This window comes from Amaranthus tricolor, chromosome 3 (assembly GCF_026212465.1).
Source record: "Amaranthus tricolor cultivar Red isolate AtriRed21 chromosome 3, ASM2621246v1, whole genome shotgun sequence".
Classification (NCBI taxonomy): Eukaryota; Viridiplantae; Streptophyta; class Magnoliopsida; order Caryophyllales; family Amaranthaceae; genus Amaranthus; species Amaranthus tricolor.
The window spans coordinates 24,066,230-24,084,580 of record NC_080049.1 but is presented as its reverse complement, the minus strand read 5'-3'; the positions used below and the strand labels follow the sequence as shown (position 1 = coordinate 24,084,580).

General features: G+C 32.5%; 2 protein-coding genes across 3 annotated transcripts; one reads left to right on the top strand and one right to left on the bottom strand.

Annotated features, from left to right (window-relative positions):
* Positions 1-2,812: 2,812 nt before the first annotated feature.
* LOC130808771 (phosphopantetheine adenylyltransferase) lies at positions 2,813-8,214 on the top strand. 2 transcript variants are annotated; one of them, XM_057674259.1, is made up of 6 exons: positions 2,813-2,947; positions 5,599-5,670; positions 6,811-6,870; positions 7,186-7,280; positions 7,675-7,744; positions 7,827-8,214. In XM_057674259.1, the coding sequence occupies exons 1-6, from the start codon at positions 2,834-2,836 to the stop codon at positions 7,932-7,934; spliced, it is 519 nt and encodes a 172-aa protein (XP_057530242.1). In that variant the 5' UTR covers positions 2,813-2,833; the 3' UTR covers positions 7,935-8,214. The 2 variants fall into 2 exon arrangements, with proteins under 2 accessions (XP_057530242.1, XP_057530243.1); XM_057674260.1 differs by lacking the exon at positions 6,811-6,870.
* Positions 8,215-9,847: 1,633 nt separating this feature from the next.
* LOC130808903 (laccase-11) lies at positions 9,848-13,628 on the bottom strand. The gene is made up of 6 exons (XM_057674455.1): positions 13,472-13,628; positions 12,729-12,880; positions 12,273-12,517; positions 12,064-12,192; positions 10,873-11,802; positions 9,848-10,252 (listed from the first exon to the last, which is right to left on the bottom strand). Exons 1-6 carry the CDS (start codon positions 13,589-13,591, stop codon positions 10,122-10,124), a joined length of 1,707 nt encoding a protein of 568 aa, XP_057530438.1. The 5' UTR covers positions 13,592-13,628; the 3' UTR covers positions 9,848-10,121.
* Positions 13,629-18,351: the final 4,723 nt, after the last annotated feature.

Here is an 18,351-nt window from a genome sequence, read left to right as displayed (position 1 = left end):
ATTTTTTAAAAATCAGTAAAAATATAGTGCTAATTACAACACGTGACATACGCAAATTTAAGTCAAAGTATGATTTCTCATTGAAAATTAAAGTGATGAAGTTGGGAGTAATTTGTCGATTATTACACAGTTCCTCAATTGCTGAAGACTAGTTTTATTATGTCTATGATGACAAGATTAAAAAAATTATTTATATAAATTACAGTCATATATTTATAAATTATAGATGTAAAATTTAATATGTATATTTATGAGTTATAGTCACTATAATAAATAAAAGAAGTGCAATCATTGTAACCTAGTTATCATATTTTGTCTTTGTCGTTATAATTAATCCACTAAATTCCATTTATGACCTTTGACTCTTGCAATCATATATTTGACATGATAAAGCAAAAAAAAATGATGTAAACCTTTAAAATAGGATCTATTATATTGAATAAAAAAACAAAGAAAGCCAAACTCAATGTTACCTGGTTTCGTTTCTTATGAGAAATTTAGAGAAGAGCAATTAGAGCTTCGAAATTAATATGTATTATGTATGAGTGACTTTTAATATTCTCACTCTAATTACTCTCAGATATGCTACTCCACTGAGTTCTCTAGTATTAGTAGTTTGATCACAAAACATGAAAAAAAGTACTCATTTCATCCACGAAAAGAAAATGAAGAAATTTTAGGCCCTAAATGCTATATTTGAGTGACATTTGTGCTTTGATGTACTTGGTAAATAATACAAGACTTGACATAACATTTTCTGCAAAGTTGTTGGCTAGGTATAGAAATGCACCGAAGAGAAGATATTGGAATGGGATAAAATATCTATTTCGACACCTAAAGGAACTACAAATCTTGAGTTATTCTACTAGTTAAGAAATGATGTCATACTTGTTGGATATGTTGATGTAGGATGTAACAACCTGGTCTCATTAAACTGCTGGTGACTACACATGGAGACTGTAGACTGGCCCCACAAACCAACATAAATCCTTTCAACACACATTGGTCTCACTCGTGCGCAAACAAGAAAACTCCCAGGAGGTCAATCATCCTAATATTATTGCTCCCTCTCTAAGTACACTTAACTGTGGAGGTCAAAAGAAAATGCATCGTGTTGACATGAGTAGTCCATCAATCATTTTTAAACCTCAACCCGGGGTATCACACAGGATACCTATCCGTCCTCCAAGAGGTCAAGTCACAAAATGGATATGTATTTACAATATATACAAGTACCCTTGAAAATCAACAATAGAGACTCAAATTGGATAAGAGTATCGCCCTTGGATCCCCTTTATCGGGACAATGTGTCTATTTCTTTTTGTTTCTAATTGGCCAGGAGTTCTTTTGCTTTGGAAAATCATATAGTTACCTCATTGGAAAACTCCAACAAGAATGTGGGTTAAATATTATAACAAAGACACCAACTACAAACTATGAAGATAATACAACCTGCATTGAACTAGTTAGTGAAGGATACATCAAGGGTGATAGGATAAAAAACTTGTCAATAAAGTTATTCTTCACACATGATCTACAGAAGGATAGAAAGATAAAAATTCAAAGAATTCAATCCTGTACAAATCCAGTTGACTTATTCACGGTCACTCCCATCAAGGACATTCAAACAATTGGTGCGCAGAATGGAATGTGATGTTGTCGAGGACATATGTTAAAATCAAGGGGAGAAATTCCCGCTCTACTCTTTTTTCCTTCACTCACTTTTTGTTACCCATTGGATTTTTATTGACAAAGGTTTTAAAGTTCAACGAGCTAGATTAAGGCTATAAATATTTCAATCACGAAAATTCAAGAGTATAAACGGTACAAACGATATTCATGCTACTACTTTTCTTCCTATATGCTCATTAATTTTTAACAAAGAAAAATTGAATTTTTTTTAAGTGAAGAAAAAAGAAAACCTTTTTATTTATTTTTTTTTTTGGAAATTCCTTGTGGTAACCATGAGGTTTTGGGTTTTCCACGTGATAATCAAAAATTTTAAAAAATCCACGCAGTAATCCTGAAGTTTACCAAATTGTGCCACCGTGACCTTTTTGCGCATAAAACGTTAGCAAACGTTAATTTCGAAGCTTTAAGGTTGTTGTATGCCTATTTATCCGACTCACCATTTTAAATTCCATCAGTTTCAATCTTTTCTCCCAAAACATAAACCCTAACTTTACAATCTTTCATCAAAATCATATTTTTCTCCAAATTTAAATATAGTACTTGAAATGGTGAATTAGGGCTTATATTTTGGAGGAAAAAGTTGAAATTGATAGAATTTAAAATGGTCGCATAAATAGGCGTACAACAGCTTCAAAGTTTTGAAATTAACGTTTGTTAACGTTTTAAGTGCAAAAAAATCACGGTAAAATAATTTGGTAAACCTCAAAGATACAGTATGAATTTCTAAAAAATTTCAGTTATCACAGGAAAAATTCAAACATCACGGTACCACATGAAATTTCTTTTTTTTTTATCTCAATAAAAATTGAAGTTGATTCTCTTAGAATAGCGAAATCCAAAAAATAACAAATACAATTACGAAAGGAGATGCCCAAGGGGCAAAAGAACGCAGGACGGAGTGGATAGGGAACAATACCCGGACCCGTGGTTAGTTCCCGATAGTTCCGGCGAAATCGGACTACCGTCAGCCGCTACGGCGGTCCGTTGTTCTAAAACTCCACCTCTTCTCTTGTTTCTACCTTCAATTCCACCATTTTTGTCAAGATCTTCCTCTTTGATTCCCTCTAGGACTACTCCACGATCTTCTTCTCTGAATACCACTTTTACCATTTCCCCTCTTCGATTTAGTATTCGTTATAAAATGGGTCCTGATGAAGATATTCCGACCAATATTTCTCCTCCTAATTCTTATGGGTCGGTTGTTCTTGGTGGCACTTTCGACCGCCTTCATGATGGTCATCGACTTTTCCTCAAGGTTTTTCCTTTTCTTCTCTTTCTTTTTTTGGTCTTGTTGTTAAATTTGAACTTGTTTGTGGTAAAATTACGCCTGTGTGTAATTTAATTTTGATTTTTAATTAATGTTCAAAATTTTGCTGCTTTGGTGGGGTATGAGTACAGTTTGGATAAAATGCTATTTTTAGATGTTGCGATGAAGGGGAATGTTATTAGTTTTTCTTGGTTTAGCCATTTGATCAGCTTGTGGGGTCTTGCTATATTTTGGTAGTGTACTCATATTTGGATACACATAATGGTTAAACAGTTTGCTCTTCAATTCATTTAATGTGATTTTTAAGACTTACTAGTAATTATTTTTCTTCAGGAAAGAAATAATGAGTTGGGTTATTATATGAGTTGTTTTATGATAGATTATATAACATATGGACTTTAATCATCAACTCTAAGCTTTTGGTTGAGTTGGTTTATTGACATTTATGAGTGATATATCTAGGGGTGAAAGTTCGGGGTACGGTTTGGATTTTTAACTAAACCAAATCGTACCGTAATTATTTCTGGTTTTAATTTTTCAGTCCAAAACCAAACCTTATTTGTTCGGTCTCTAAACCGCACCGAACCATGTTTGATTCCGAAAGATTGAATTAAACCGCCAAAGACTGAAATTTTGTTTTGAAATCTTATGTCACATTAGGCAGAATATATATTGATCAAATAACATATACTTTGAATATTAAATACACAACATACCTGAATAAATTTGCTCAGATAATACAAGTTCATTCTTGTAAACAATTAAATAGTACAGTAACATATCAATGATTTGAATTTCTCATCTTGCTGAAAAAATCAGATTTCCAAATTCTCAAATAAGCTGAGCGGATTCTCAAACAAATCTGTAGGCAAAACATTAGTAGAATAAAAAACAAAATGATGCAAAATTCATAAAGCTTACAAGATTTATAAAGATTCACATCTTGAAACAAAAAACAAACATATTTATGAACAAATCAGTATATAAAACATCAAGAGAACCAAGAAACAAGATGCAAGATTCACGACGCTTCACAAATTCGCGAAAATATTCAGTAGATGATGAGTGTTGAAGATTTGGATGATGTATAGAAGATGGAGGAAGAAGCAAGTCTAGATGATGATTTGAATGAAGATGTAGAGAAGATGAAGATTTGGATGATTGCCACTCTAACTCTTTAAAATCTAGAGGAGGAATTAGAAGCAAGTCTGGATGAGTGAGAAAACGAATTGGGTAGAAAATTTAGAGTTTTTGTGTGTTATATATGAGGCTGTTATAAGGGTTCAACTTTTTTTGGCCCATTTTCATTCATTTTCTTTATTGGGCTTAGCACACTTTTGAATATTTCGGTTCACATTTCGGTTTTCGGTTCCATAACATCTGGAACCGAGTCCAAACCTTATTAATTTGGTTTTTTATTTTCAAACCAAATTTTAAAAAACACCAAACTATATTTTTATTCGGTTTGGACTAGTGCGGTTTGCGGTTTTAATCCGAACAACTTTCACCCCTAGATATGTCCTAGCGAATGATTTAAGTCTCAAGATATGTTTTATACGCTGTCGTTTTTTTGGTATGTTTTAATGTCAGTTTGTGAGTAGGGAAGAATTTTGCGCTGGAAAGAGTGATATGAATCAGGATTTAAAGCTCTTTGTTTGTGTACCACTGACACTGACCAGCCTTTGCTGATCTTGTCTGTTGGACTGATCTTGATGAATGTTGACTCCCAGCCAAAATGTGCAGCTGGTTCTAACACAGAAGAAAAGAGAAAAAAAAAGATAGAGAAGATATAGAGGAAGAAGGAGAGGAAGAGAGGAGTATTATTATAATTGAATGATCAAAAATATTCCAATTACAAAGCTCATATAGTGAGCCTGAACACAGAACAAAAGAACAATAAGGCCACTAACAACTTTTCCCCCCAAAAACCCAATTTTAACTAATTACCATAAAGCCCTAACAAACTTAACAGAAAACAAACAATATGAAGAAAAATTACAATTATATCCTTAGACTATAACTACGACACTACAACTGCTATATCATTTTTTGCTTGAAACTTCTATGTTCTAGTGTTTAGCAGTTTGAAAGTTGTTTGAAAAGGTTCTGCATTACGCCTTTGTTTACTGGCATTTTAACTATTTGGACTTGGACTTTCTTAAGGATAATTGGTATTGCTATTGGTAAGTTCTTTGTATTCAATAGACTTGTGGATCTAACTGATTAGAAATATGTGATGGACATGGACTTGATCATTTCCAACGGACAACGATAAGATACAATTTAACATCGATAATTTGTTATTTTAGTAGTACTGCAATATGTTTTATTAATTGGAGTGGCACACAGCAGCCTATTGGTTCCTCGTCTTGCAATTGCCCAAAAATATTATGTCTTCTTCCAACTTATTTTAACTCTGTTTTCTGATGAACTAATACGGGACAATGTTCTGTGGTGTAAGGGTATTATCTATTTCAATACTTAAGAATGTAATTAGGTGGAAGTTTGAACTAATGCAGGGGAAGGGAGTTTGAAATGAATTTACTCATTTAATTATTTTTCAGACATCGAAATTCTTTCTCCTTCCATGGACTTGCATATAGTGATAATTACTGAAATTTTTTTAAATGTATATCTAGGCTGCAGCTGATCTTGCTAGAGATCGAATTGTGATTGGAGTTTGTGATGGTCCTATGTTAGCTAAAAAGCAGGTGAACCTTCCCCCCACCCATTTTCTTTATTTTGAGTTTTGAATCTTCAATCTCCCCCGATACTACTACTTTGCTTAAATGAGTGTAAATAATTCCCAACTTTTGTAGATTAAATGTGTATCTCACTATCTCTTACATGTGTATGCTGTTTGATCTTTGTTGGCGTTTTTCTCATGCTATTCCATGTGAACAAATGTAATTTCTTGTCTGAATATACTTCAAGTTCTATTGGCTTTGCTTCCATATTTCAAGCTCTCTCTTGTAACATATAACCATGTCCAGCCACATGCCAAAAGCTTGTCACTGTTTTATTGTGATTTGCTGAATATGACCACGTTGCCACAAAGGGGGAAATGTTGAATCACTTAGCAGTTAGATGTCAGAATGTTTCAGTGTTGGTATCAATATTTTATCTCATGATCTTAGAGTGTGTAGCAACTTTTACTGAGTGACTGATTGTAAAGTGATTTGAAAGCTGTTATTTTTGAGGAAGTAAAATTATTGCTTTCTTTGGTGACTTTCCAATGGCTTTGTGGAGTTGTTTGGTCGAACCATTAAAGCGCGGAACTATGCCCCATAAGGTGTTTCGAACCATTCGTACCGAATTTGTACGGAATTGCATTCCGATGCACTGAATTAACGCGTCTCATTTCTCATTTGCATCAACATGGTAAAACTTGTCTTATATTTTTTTTCTTATACTATTATGGGTATATTATGTTTGACTTTTGTGATATCAGACTTTTGTTTTATGAATAGTGTTATGGTTATTTTCCCTACTTATGATCAATGTATTTAGACCACACCATGGACCTATTTAGTGTCTATTCTCTATTCGATTAAATTTTGTTTCCTAAATTTCCAAAACATTAAAATTAGCGTTTCTTGTAACAATGGGTTAAACTTGAGCTCCATTCTCTTGTAATATTGGTTTTCACCAAACTCCCCTGTGTTAGTTAGTGCCATGAAAATCTATTGAGAAATGCTTTTGAATTTCAATTTTTTTGGTACTTGATTTTCTAAATTAAAGGTTCTATTTCAAGATTTTTTTTAGCAATGTTATCTGACTACCTTAGTGTAATGAATTGTTGTGGAAGGGTAATATAGGGATTACTTACTGATTACTAAAATGCTTTGCAGTATGCAGAATTGATAGAACCTTTTGAGAAAAGGATGCAAAACGTTCAAGATTATATCAAGGTGCATACTTTTTAGTATCACTTAAATGTTGATAACAAACAGTTGCTGTGATTATTTGATGATCTCTAGAATCTTGATACATGAGTAGTAATAAGCTTCCGGCTTATTTGGTTGTCGGTATTAAATGGTTGAAATGGTGATGGAATATATTTTCGTGAAGAAAATGAGAGGGTTGAAGAAAAATGGAATATAGGAATAGAAGTTAGCTAAGGATATCCATCTTTTCATTTAATATTTTCACATGCGACTTTATTTTATCGTTTTAACTTGTTAATTAGTACTATCTTTTTTCTCAATGTTTTGTTTTTTTTGCAGTCCATCAAACCGGAGCTCGTTGTAGAAGTGGAACCCCTTTCTGATCCTTACGGTCCTTCTATTGTTGATGAAAATCTGGACGCCATTGTAGTCAGGTGACTCTACACTTCTACAGTGACGAATTAGAGCATTTATTCTTTGAAAGTGATTATTCGTTTCTAGTGCAATGTCCTCCGCGTTTTGTTTTAACTTTAAACATTGTAATGGCTATTGTTTGATTTATCTTTACTCTTTCATGGGGTGTTTCAAAAGGCATGTCTATTGTCAATGACATTGCAACATTGTCTACATCGACTTGTTTTCCTTTTACAAACTTCTTATCTTGAACTTGGAAAAGTAAAAGAGGGACGCAACTTTAACTTTGCATCTTCTTTTGCTGAACACTATTTAGGATTTTAAGTGTCACTATTTACTGCTACGCTTTTCGAGTATAGCATGACAATCGTATCAACAAAAAGTTTATAATCTACGCTTTTGTCTTTCTAACAGTAAGGAGACATATCCCGGGGGACTGTCAGTTAACCGAAAGCGAGATGAGAAGGGGCTATCTCAACTGAAGGTTTTTCTCTAATTCAACACAAGTGGAATTTTTCAAGTTTTCTGTAAATATAGTGTTTACATGGTATCTTTGATAACTGCAGATTGAAGTTGTAGATTTAGTATCAGAGGCAACAGGCGGCAGCGATAAGCTGAGTTCAACGTCCTTGAGAAAGCGCGAGGCTGAGAAATTAGGAAATCAGCAAGCTTGAAACTGCTAGCTTTGTATGCTGAAGTTCAATATTTTTTATTGTTATTTGAACCTTTCCATGGGACTTGATTTATTACTCGCAACAAATTTTTGTATACATTATACCACAAAGTTAAGTAACTAATGTTACAGATGATGTATGTTACCAACAATCAACCGCAAAACACTTTTTTTGTTAAGTGTACATTCGACCCCTTTGAACCGCTCCTAGTGGCATCAAGAATTATAATTTTGTGGCCTAATGCATGTATGTATGACAAGTGTCATGTAAAATATAAAATGGCTCATTTCCTTTTGTATTACCAAATTCAGCTAATCTTATATAAGACTGTTTTATCATGAAATCAACTAATTAATCACTTTTGTAAGTGATCACTTTAAATTTTAAGATTTTCCGTTTATTTTCTAAATTAAGAATTTAATTTCATTACAAATTACAATGCCGCAATTTATTTTTGTAATAAAGAATTATTTCTGTTTATGAAAAGTTTTCTCATTTTAATAATTCATGTGTGTATGCATTTTGCATGTGTACTTTAAGAAATAATCTCAGAGATGAATGATTTGATGACAAGATCCTTCTCAAAATCAAATTACACAATGAAACAGAGCTTTCTGATGCAGAAAAATGGCAGCAATTAAACTCAGCTGACCAACAAAACCTCAGTTTTTTTCGAAGAGGTCGAATCGATCAAAGCCCAAATGGAAGATATCAATAATCTTCTTCATGATCTTCAGTCTCTTCATGAAGAATCAAAAATAACCCACAGTTCGAAAGGTCAAGTCTCTCAAGTCTGGGTTGGATGCCCTGGATGAGTGTGACATCCTCAATCGAAGGAAATCGATTACGTTTCAAGAACAAACTACATTCTATATGAAAGATTATTTCCAAGGATCAATCTAACAATACATATTTACATTATGATTTCCTACACTATAGTGGATAGAACTAGAGTCTTATTTTCTTGCACAAAAGTAACAGAAAATGAGGAGATTCTGCATTATGGGCAGTTTATCATTATCATATCCGGTATATCCCGTTCATTGAAAGAAACTATGATCAGTGTTAGTTTTGGGCAGTTTAGGTTTTCAATTTGATATTGTAAATACTGCCTCCGTTTCTTTTCAAACGTCTCATCTGCTTTTTGACTACTATTCATCAACCGTTCTTAATTTGTAATTTATTCTTGATTCATAAATTAAAATATAGTCAAACGAGATCATGTTTGATTTATTTCAACATAAGGTATATTAATATCTATTTTTTATAATCTTTAATTATGCACTATTAGAGTTATTAAAGATTGAATTAATGCATTGGCAAACGTATAAAAAGCAAATGGAACGTTTGAAAAGAAATAGAGGGAGTACAATTTATGGTGGGTTTTTTTTAGCTTTTCTGAGCTCTGATGGTGGCTCTCTAGTCTCTACTAGTTTGCTGCTACCTATTTTGGAAATTCTCTTGGCTTGTTATGGGTCTGAAATAACAGTGTTAATGGGCATTTGTTTATTCTTTGCTCTTCATTTCTTTATTATCCAAGAATTTATATAGTCAAAACTTTTGTTTTGGCATCAATTAGGCACAAATTGAAGCATTATATATAGTATTTTTTAGTACAATGTGGGAAAGGATAGCGAGAATCAAACTCAAAATCTTATTTTAAGAAAGTGGTACTTGTTTCAATTAAGATAAGACCGAATTCTTCATTACTTTCTTTGTTCCATAATACTTACTACACTTTCGTTTTCACCCGTTTTAATATACTTGTTACATTATTAATATATCTAAATTGTCCTATTTACCTCTACTTCATTCTACATCGTACCCACCTTTTACACTTTTGTTTTGTTATTATTGTAAGGATTTATTGTGTCAAGTCGAAATGGTGTAAGTATTATGAAACAAAGATATTATACCATAATTTGTGTAAGATAAATGTTTTGAGAACCAGAATCATTTTGATTTCATTACACTTGAGATGAGTATTTCATCAACCTAGCAACATTTTTTGCATTTTTGCAATTCTTAAAGCTCAAATCTCAACCATTCGCCGCAAATTTTACAATATGGAAAAAGAAAAAAAAAAAAGAAAAAAGGAGGGGGATAAAATGAATGTAGAAAATGTGAAAATCAATTCATAATTAGTTTAGTTTTCAAGATCACAAGCCCTTTCTAAAAAGTTTGAACTTAGCAAGATGGAAGATCCTTTGGTGGAGGCAATATAGAGTACTCAGGTCCCGGTCCATTTTCTACTACAAAAGCAGTCTTCAATCCCCATCCTGTATGAAGCTCCAAATGACAATGCATAAACCATACACCTGCACCCACAAAAAAACATCAGCTCGTCTAGTATGAGACCATCTCACCGTGAGATTTAATCACTTTTAACACACAAAATGTATATGAGTCAGCCTAATAAATATGATTCCACCATGAAACCGTCTCATTTAAGAATTTGCGAACATACATGTATGAGGACTCATAAAATCAAAGCTAATCAATAACATGGTGTAATGTACTTTTAATGACGATCTCTCCATTTCACACTCCCTACATCCCTTTGAGTTTGCTACATAAGAACTATCAATGAACCAACTCAACCAAAAGTTTAAACTGATGGTTGAGGCTCCGAATATGTTATATATTATAATACACATCCTCCAACGAGAGCGCTTTGGGCTAAAAGTGTAGATGCAGTACATACCCTTCTCATAACAGATGTGAAATGTTCCACTGAATTTGAGTGGGCGGTTGTGTTTCGAACACATGATCTCTTGTCAAGATGACTCTAATACCATGTCAAAAAACCAACTCAATCAAAAGCTAAACTTTTAGTTGAATTAATTCCTTGACATAGGAAACTCAAAATGACAGAGTCATCTGAGAATATCATCTAACAACTTGGTTGAAAAACTTATAAGGTGTTTGAAAATTTTACCAGGGTTATCAGCTCTGAATCTGATAGCAGTCCAACCTCCGGTAGGAACTCCAACAGTATTTCGCTCGGGTGGATCAACCAAGTTAAATTTAGCAGGATCCTTAGCCGGATCAAAGTTACCAATCCCAGTACCAACTACAAAAAAGTTATATCCATGAAGGTGAAAAGGATGAGACTCTACTGTAAGCAAATTGGTGTCTTGCAATACTAGCTCAACAGTAGAGTTAAAAGCAATTTTGCTGATCCTCGGCCTTGTTAATTGTTCTGTTCTAAGGTTGGCTGTTAATGGAGCCCCAGTGTAGTTAAACGCGGTAGGAGGCTTATCAGGGAAATCATCCCTAAACACCCCATTGATATTAAAGTAATGAGCTTGTAAAAGCGCGGTTTTTGGCATAACAAAGGTAATATTGTTCAATGAAGCTGTGAGACGAGTGCCATTTAGACAAGTCGGGCATGGATTAGCCCCTAATCCGATAGTATAGAAGAGTTTTCGATCAACTTTCAAAGGTACATTGGCAGGAAATTGAGGGGTGTTTAGGCTTCTTAGCTTGTTGTTGTAGGACATTGCGAATCTGGTGTCGTTTGGTGTAGGAAGTTGAGGTAAAGAAGGAATGACGGTGTTTGGGACGCCTTTGTATTGTAGGATTGCTGTGGCTGTTTTGTTGTCTACTGGAATTGGTACGTCCATGAAGGTTCGTGTAGCCATGAAGTAACGGCTAGGGGCTTGATCTGCTCGAACCAATACGTTTGTGGTTTGGCCTGGTGCTATGAGTATGGTTTGTGTGGTGAATGGTTTGACATAGACCGCGTCTATTTCTACGACAGTCATTGTGTGGCCTGCGATTCCAAAGAAGAGCTCATCGTTGAGGGCAGCATTGATGATTCGTAGAAGGTATGTCTTTCCTTGCTCAACCTCCAAGGCATAAGTATCTACAAAATGGGTGAATTTGGGAAGACAATGAGTTAAAAGTATGTCATACATACAATGATAAATTTGTTAACAGTGTTATACACAAGACCCGCATAAGAGGAGAGTGGTTGCGCATAAACCTGATGAGTTCCATCCTAAAACCATTTGGTAATAAGAGTAGTTCAACAAGCTTATATGGTAGTCAACCTCTCTCTAATTTTTCGATGTGGAATCATATGTGAGTTATTTTTCCAACATAAATTAGAGTACTGGTGTCTTACGCTTCTCTGAGCAAGGGAATAAGGGCCCGGGCTTTCCATTGATGGTATGAGCATCTGACATATTTGGTGGCAAACCCAATTGATCACCTTGTTTAACAAGCGTCTCAACATCAGTGTTCCACCATTCCCCTAACATAAAAACGAAAATCACAATGTCAAAGCCTTAATCAACTAAAAATTAAAAATATATTAGTGACAAAGTCTAATACCGAATACTAAGTTGGCTTCCAAATGAGGTTGAGGGAATGGATAAGGAGTCCCTTCTTTTGGCATGATGACAATAGCACCATAAACCGTGGCCCTTAGCCATGAAATATGTGCATGCCACCATAAGGTTCCTCTTTGTCCTGTAATGTTGAAGTCATACGTGTAGCTTTTTCCGGTCTGAATTGGACATTGAGTTATATAGGCTGGTCCATCAGCCCAACCATTTCGATATTGCTTTAGTCCATGCCTACAAATTTTCCAAAAGCAAAATTTTGATTAAAAATACGATAAAAAATTTGATAACGATAATGTTTCTCGAATAATTTATATGTAGATAAGGGCCACTTTGATCACAATACCAATAATAATTCCATAAGCCTATGACCTTAATTATTTACAACATATGAAGTCGGCTATATAGACTAAAAACAAATTAACGTAAACTAATTATATCTTACCAATGGATAGACATGTTATATTGTGCATGGTTAGTAACATTAATCAAAACTTGATCTCCTTCTCTAGCATAAACAGTTGGTCCAGGATACATTCCATTCACAGTCACTATAGGCTTTGCATGGCATAGCCTACTAACATTCTTCACTTGAATCTGATAATTAATTCCCAATCACAAAAACTCAAACGTTAAAACCAACACATATATATACATACATAACATATCTCCTGATCTCATACACAAACATCTGTCAAGAAACCAATTCAATCAAAAGCTTAAGCTGATGATTGAAGCCCCAAGATATGTTAAATACTCTAACACACCCTTCACACGAAAGCCCATCAAACTAGAAATGTGGATGCAGCATAAACCCTTCTTATATATGATGCTAAATATTCCACTTTAAATAAGGGGTTGAGATATGAAACTGTGACTTCTTGTTACACTGGCTTTTAATACCATGTTAAAAAACCAACTCAACTAAAAGTTTAAGCTAATAGTTTAAACCACAAGATATGTTATATACTCTAACAGATCCCTCACACGAAAGTCTCTTGAGCTAGAAGTGTGAACGCAGCACAAGCCCTTCTCATACTTGGCATTAATATTACACTTCCTCTTATAACGCTGACTTTTGATATCATGTTAAAGAACTAACTCAACCAAAAGTTTAATCTGATGGTTGAAATCCGAAAATATGTTACATACTCTAACAACATCTATATATGATGAACTATAACTCACGTCGAATTGATATGTCTTTACAGCTGCCTCCAAAGGAAGAAGGAATTTAGCAAGGAAGATCATAAAAATGAGACATTTGTAAACATAGTTAAAATTGTTGGAGCTAGAGGCCAAACCCATTTTCAGAAGTTTCTAGAAAGAGATAAGGGAAATGGATGAGAGAATAAGTGGAAGAAGAGTTCATATATATGTAAGAAAGTAGCTAGAACAAGACAATCAGTTAGTTGAAACCAGTAAAGAGAGTGACTTAACAGGATCATTGACTTACTTAGAGTTTGAGATAACATGAAGCCTAGTTCAAGTTTTTCTATATAAATTCATGACTTTAAGTTTAATTTCTGAAATTTTAACATAATAAATATAGAAAAAGGGTTTAAAGAAAAAAAGAAAAATAAAATATTTAAGTAAATGAGAGAAATTATGGGCCAACCTACTACCCTCCATCTGGTACCTTTTACCCTATAGTGTTCAACTTTGCCGTTAAGAAAAAGGGATATTGGCTTAGCTTCTTAATGTTGATTATACCCTTAACCAAGAATTTGTGGTATATGCATTTACTACAATCTGTGTGGAAAGCTCCTTCTCAACAATTATTTTGAGCAACTTTATATATATGTGCGTGTGTGTGTGCGTGTGTGTGTATATATATATATTCCATATTGAATATGTTAATAGTTGAATTATGAAATATAAATTGGCAATTGATGTTTTATGATTTAACTCAATTTTAAACGTATGAACTTCAATTATCGTTTTAAGAATAAGTATTTAAAGTCTATAAAGATATGTATAGGTTTTAGTTCTAATTGAATATGTTAATAGTTAAATTATGACATATAATTTGACAATAATGTTTTATAATTTAACTCACATTTGAACATATAATCTTCAATTATAGTTTTAAAAATAAGTATTCAATTTTGAACATATAAGCTTTAATTATCGTTTACTTCAAATTAAACATATAATTTATAGCATTTAGTTCAAATTAAACATATATTGTATAGCATTTAGTTCAAATTTAGTATGTTAATAGTAAAATTGTGACACATAAATTGACAATTGATGTTTTATAATCTAACTCAATTTTGAACTTATAATCTTCAATTATCGATTTAAAGATAAGTATTCAGATAGAATAGTTATTGCAACACATTTAATTCAAATTGAATATGTTAGAATTAAAATTGTGATGCATAAATTGACATTAATTCCTCATCTGCATCTCTTCATAATGTCTGTAAAGTCATTTTCATGTCGAATTCCTTCATTAAATCTTCCATTAGAGAGTGTTTTGGAGTTATACTGATGAAAAGTCGATTTTCTTGATAATTTCATGAAGATTTTCATAGATTTGTAAATAATTGAATGTGCAATTCTTCACCATGCCGAATTCATTAATTAAATCCTCCATTAGAGAGATTTTTGGAGTTTTAAAGATGAATTGTTGATTTGTTCTGATGATTTCTTGAAAATTTTCAAATAATTGAATATGCAAATCTTTTTGATTTTGTTTCCTAAATGTCAAGTTGAAGTTTGGCGGTTTGAAAAGCAAATTCCGTGAATACTGTTTTCATACATAGCAGTTTTGTATTTCTTCTTTTTCTTTTTCTTTTAAACTGGTAATGAAGATTGCGTTGAAGGCAGATGGCCGTCTTATAATGAAACGGTCTCGACCAAGACTAGCTGTTTTAGAAAAATACACTAGCCTAGTTTCCCCATTCCCTACCCATTTTCCATTTTCAGAAAAACAAAAATACCATTAATCCTTCTCTCCCATTTTCATGAAGACACGAACTAACGAACAGCAAGTCAGTAAGCAGCAACAGTCGGCACTCGGTAGCAGGCGCAACAAGTCTGCAAGCTGGCAAATCCTTATAGGGCACCGGCGGCGCGACAAGCCCTTCTCTTTCTCACTCTCAATTTCTAGGTAAATAAATTAGGGCTTTTATGTTTGATGTTTCTATTTCTATTTGTTTAAAAATTAGGGCTTTTATAATTAATATGTTTATCTACTTAGATAAATTTAGGCTTTCAGTTCTCTTATTAGTTCTTAGTTAATATTAGGTTTTTTTTATATGTGTACCTAATTAACTATTTTGCAATTGACAATTGTGATTAATTAGTTAGATAGTTTAAAGGTTGTATAATTGTGATTAATTAGTTACTCCCTCCGTTCCTTTTTGATCTTCCACATTACTATAACGGGTAGTTTCAAAAGTTCTTCCACTTTAGAATACTTTTTATTTTTAGAAAGTTTTTATCTCACTTTTACCCCTTAAAATCCTCCTTTTCGTTTAATGTACCCATTTTTTTTATTTATAATTATTTTCTCTCTCATACTTCCAATACAATCATTACTTCACACTACTATTTAATTAAAATAATACCCACTACAACCTTATACTTCCAATATAATCATTACTTCCCACTATTATATAATTAAAATAATACCCACTACCACCAAAGATTCTCTTTTTCTTAATCTTTGTGAAATACCCAAATAGGAAGAACAAATAGGAACGGAGGGAGTATTTCGTTTGATAGTTCAATGGTGAATTTGTGATTAATGATTGTATTTATAGTTCAAATTATCTCAATTAATTGTTGTTCAATGTAATTTTTTTAACGCAATTGATTGTATCTTTTTTTCAAATTATCGACACCCTTTTTGTAAGTTTTATCCTCGTTTTGTACCCGAAAGAATTAATATGAGATAATGTTGATTTTAGTTATCTAAATATCAATAATGTTTTGGTTTGAAAATTGAATATCCACCCGTTTGAGTCATCATACTGCTGGTCGATAAAATATGATGTGGATTTGGATAACTAGATTTAAATATTTGGTATATTCTTTGAGTTACACACGTTGGACTTGCAAATTTCTGGTCAAGTTCATTTCGCATAAGTGTATTATGTATGATTGTATGTGATGCAATACACTAACGATAGGCATACCAAAGAGGGAGCAACAATGGACTTGGATTAATAATGACCACGTGCAATGTATATTCTTTGTTTAGAAAACAACACCATAACAAGCCCCAAACCCAACTAACTCCTATGTGGCGTTATACACATGGAAATTTGCTCAAATTCAAATTGTATATTATTAAAGGTATTCAAGTAGATCCGACAATTTGCTATGTAACCGACTTTATAATCGAATTGGATATAGGCAAAGATAAAAATTGGTTTACAGTTGTATAAAAATCAATGTGTTGTGGACACAATTTTTAATTTTGAACTGATCTGAAACACCTGATTCGAAATTAATCCGACGTCCCAAATGAACACCTCTTTGTATGAAGTATGTTGTTAATCCTTCTTTTTTTTGGCAATTAATAATAATAATAATAATAATAATAATAATAATATTATTATTATTATTATTATTATTATTATTATTAGGAAAAATTGACATTAATAATCCAACCTTTTACTCATTCGTTGTGAATAATTCCACCTTTAAATTATTTTCTAATAATTCAATCTTTGTGATAAATTTGCCCACAACATACTGTATTACTAATAATAGGTATTAATAGGGTATGCTGCTAGCAAACTAAAATAAAAGTTGGATTATTCACAGTGGATGAGCAAAAAGTTGGATTATTAATATCAATTTTTCATTATTATTATTATTATTATTATTATTATTATTATTATTATTATTTGCACATTTGATAGACTAAAAGAATGAGAGTTGTAGAGGAGAGGATGTCGAGAATTAAACTCAAAATATTTTTATGTGAAAAATTTTAATATTTGCTTTAACTGAGATATGATCTAATTCTCGCTGTTAATATGGTCGAGTTTAAGTGCGAACAATGCTTATTTGCAAACTGTGTGAATCTATTACTTTCAGGCCAAAAAAGTGTTACTTTTTTCTGGAATTTTTATGGTTAAAAAGTGACTCTCATTACAAAAAAATAAAAAAAATAAATATAAATAACAAAGTTTTGCGACAAAAAGGCATTCTTTGTCGTCAATATTGTTGTTCAAAATTTTTAAATGGTTTATTTTTTAGTAATTAGGTGGGATAAGTTTGATTGAACAGTAAAAACTTTTTTGCGACAAACTCTTTGTCGCTTACTTTGTCGCCATTTTATCTCTCTTAATTTTAGTGACAAACTTGATGACAAAATATTTTGTCACCAAAATTATTCATTTTCTTTATAAGCTAAGTATTGTGCCATATCTCTCTCCATCTCCCATCTTCCTTCTCTGATCTCCATATTTCTACATTTATTTTCTTCCCTATACCCCCATAAATTTATCTCTACAAGAAGCTTAATCACTTCATTAATGGAAGCTACTACTCTTCATTCTCCTTCCTTCGAAAAAAGCACTTATCTTCTCTCTAATCTCAAACCTTTTGAAAAATCTTCCCAATATTGAGTTTTGAATGCTTAGATCTGGGTTGTATTTTCTTTGTTTTTTATGTGAATAGATTTGGGTTGTATTTTTGGATCTGAGTTGTATTTTTGTTCTTGTTCATGTGAATTCTGGGTTTGGTTTTGTTCTTCGTTTTTGTGTTGCTGTTCGATTTTGTTCTTTGATTTTGTGTTGTTCTTTGTTCTTTGATTTTGGGTTGTTGTTCTTCGTTTTTTTTCTTCGATTTAGAGTTGTTGTTCTTCGATTTTGTTCTTCATTTTTTTTTCAAGTTTTTGTTCTTCGTTTTTTTCATGTTTAAGTTGTTGGGTTTTCGTTTTTGTTTATTTTTGTTCATATTTTCGTTCTTCAATTTGGTTTTTTGTTCTTCATTTTTTTCATGTTTTTTGTTCCTTTTTTTTTTAGATTTTTTTTTGTTGGGTATTTGTTCTTTTTTTGTTGATGTTCTTATTTATTTTTCAATTTTGGGTTTTTTTTGTTCTT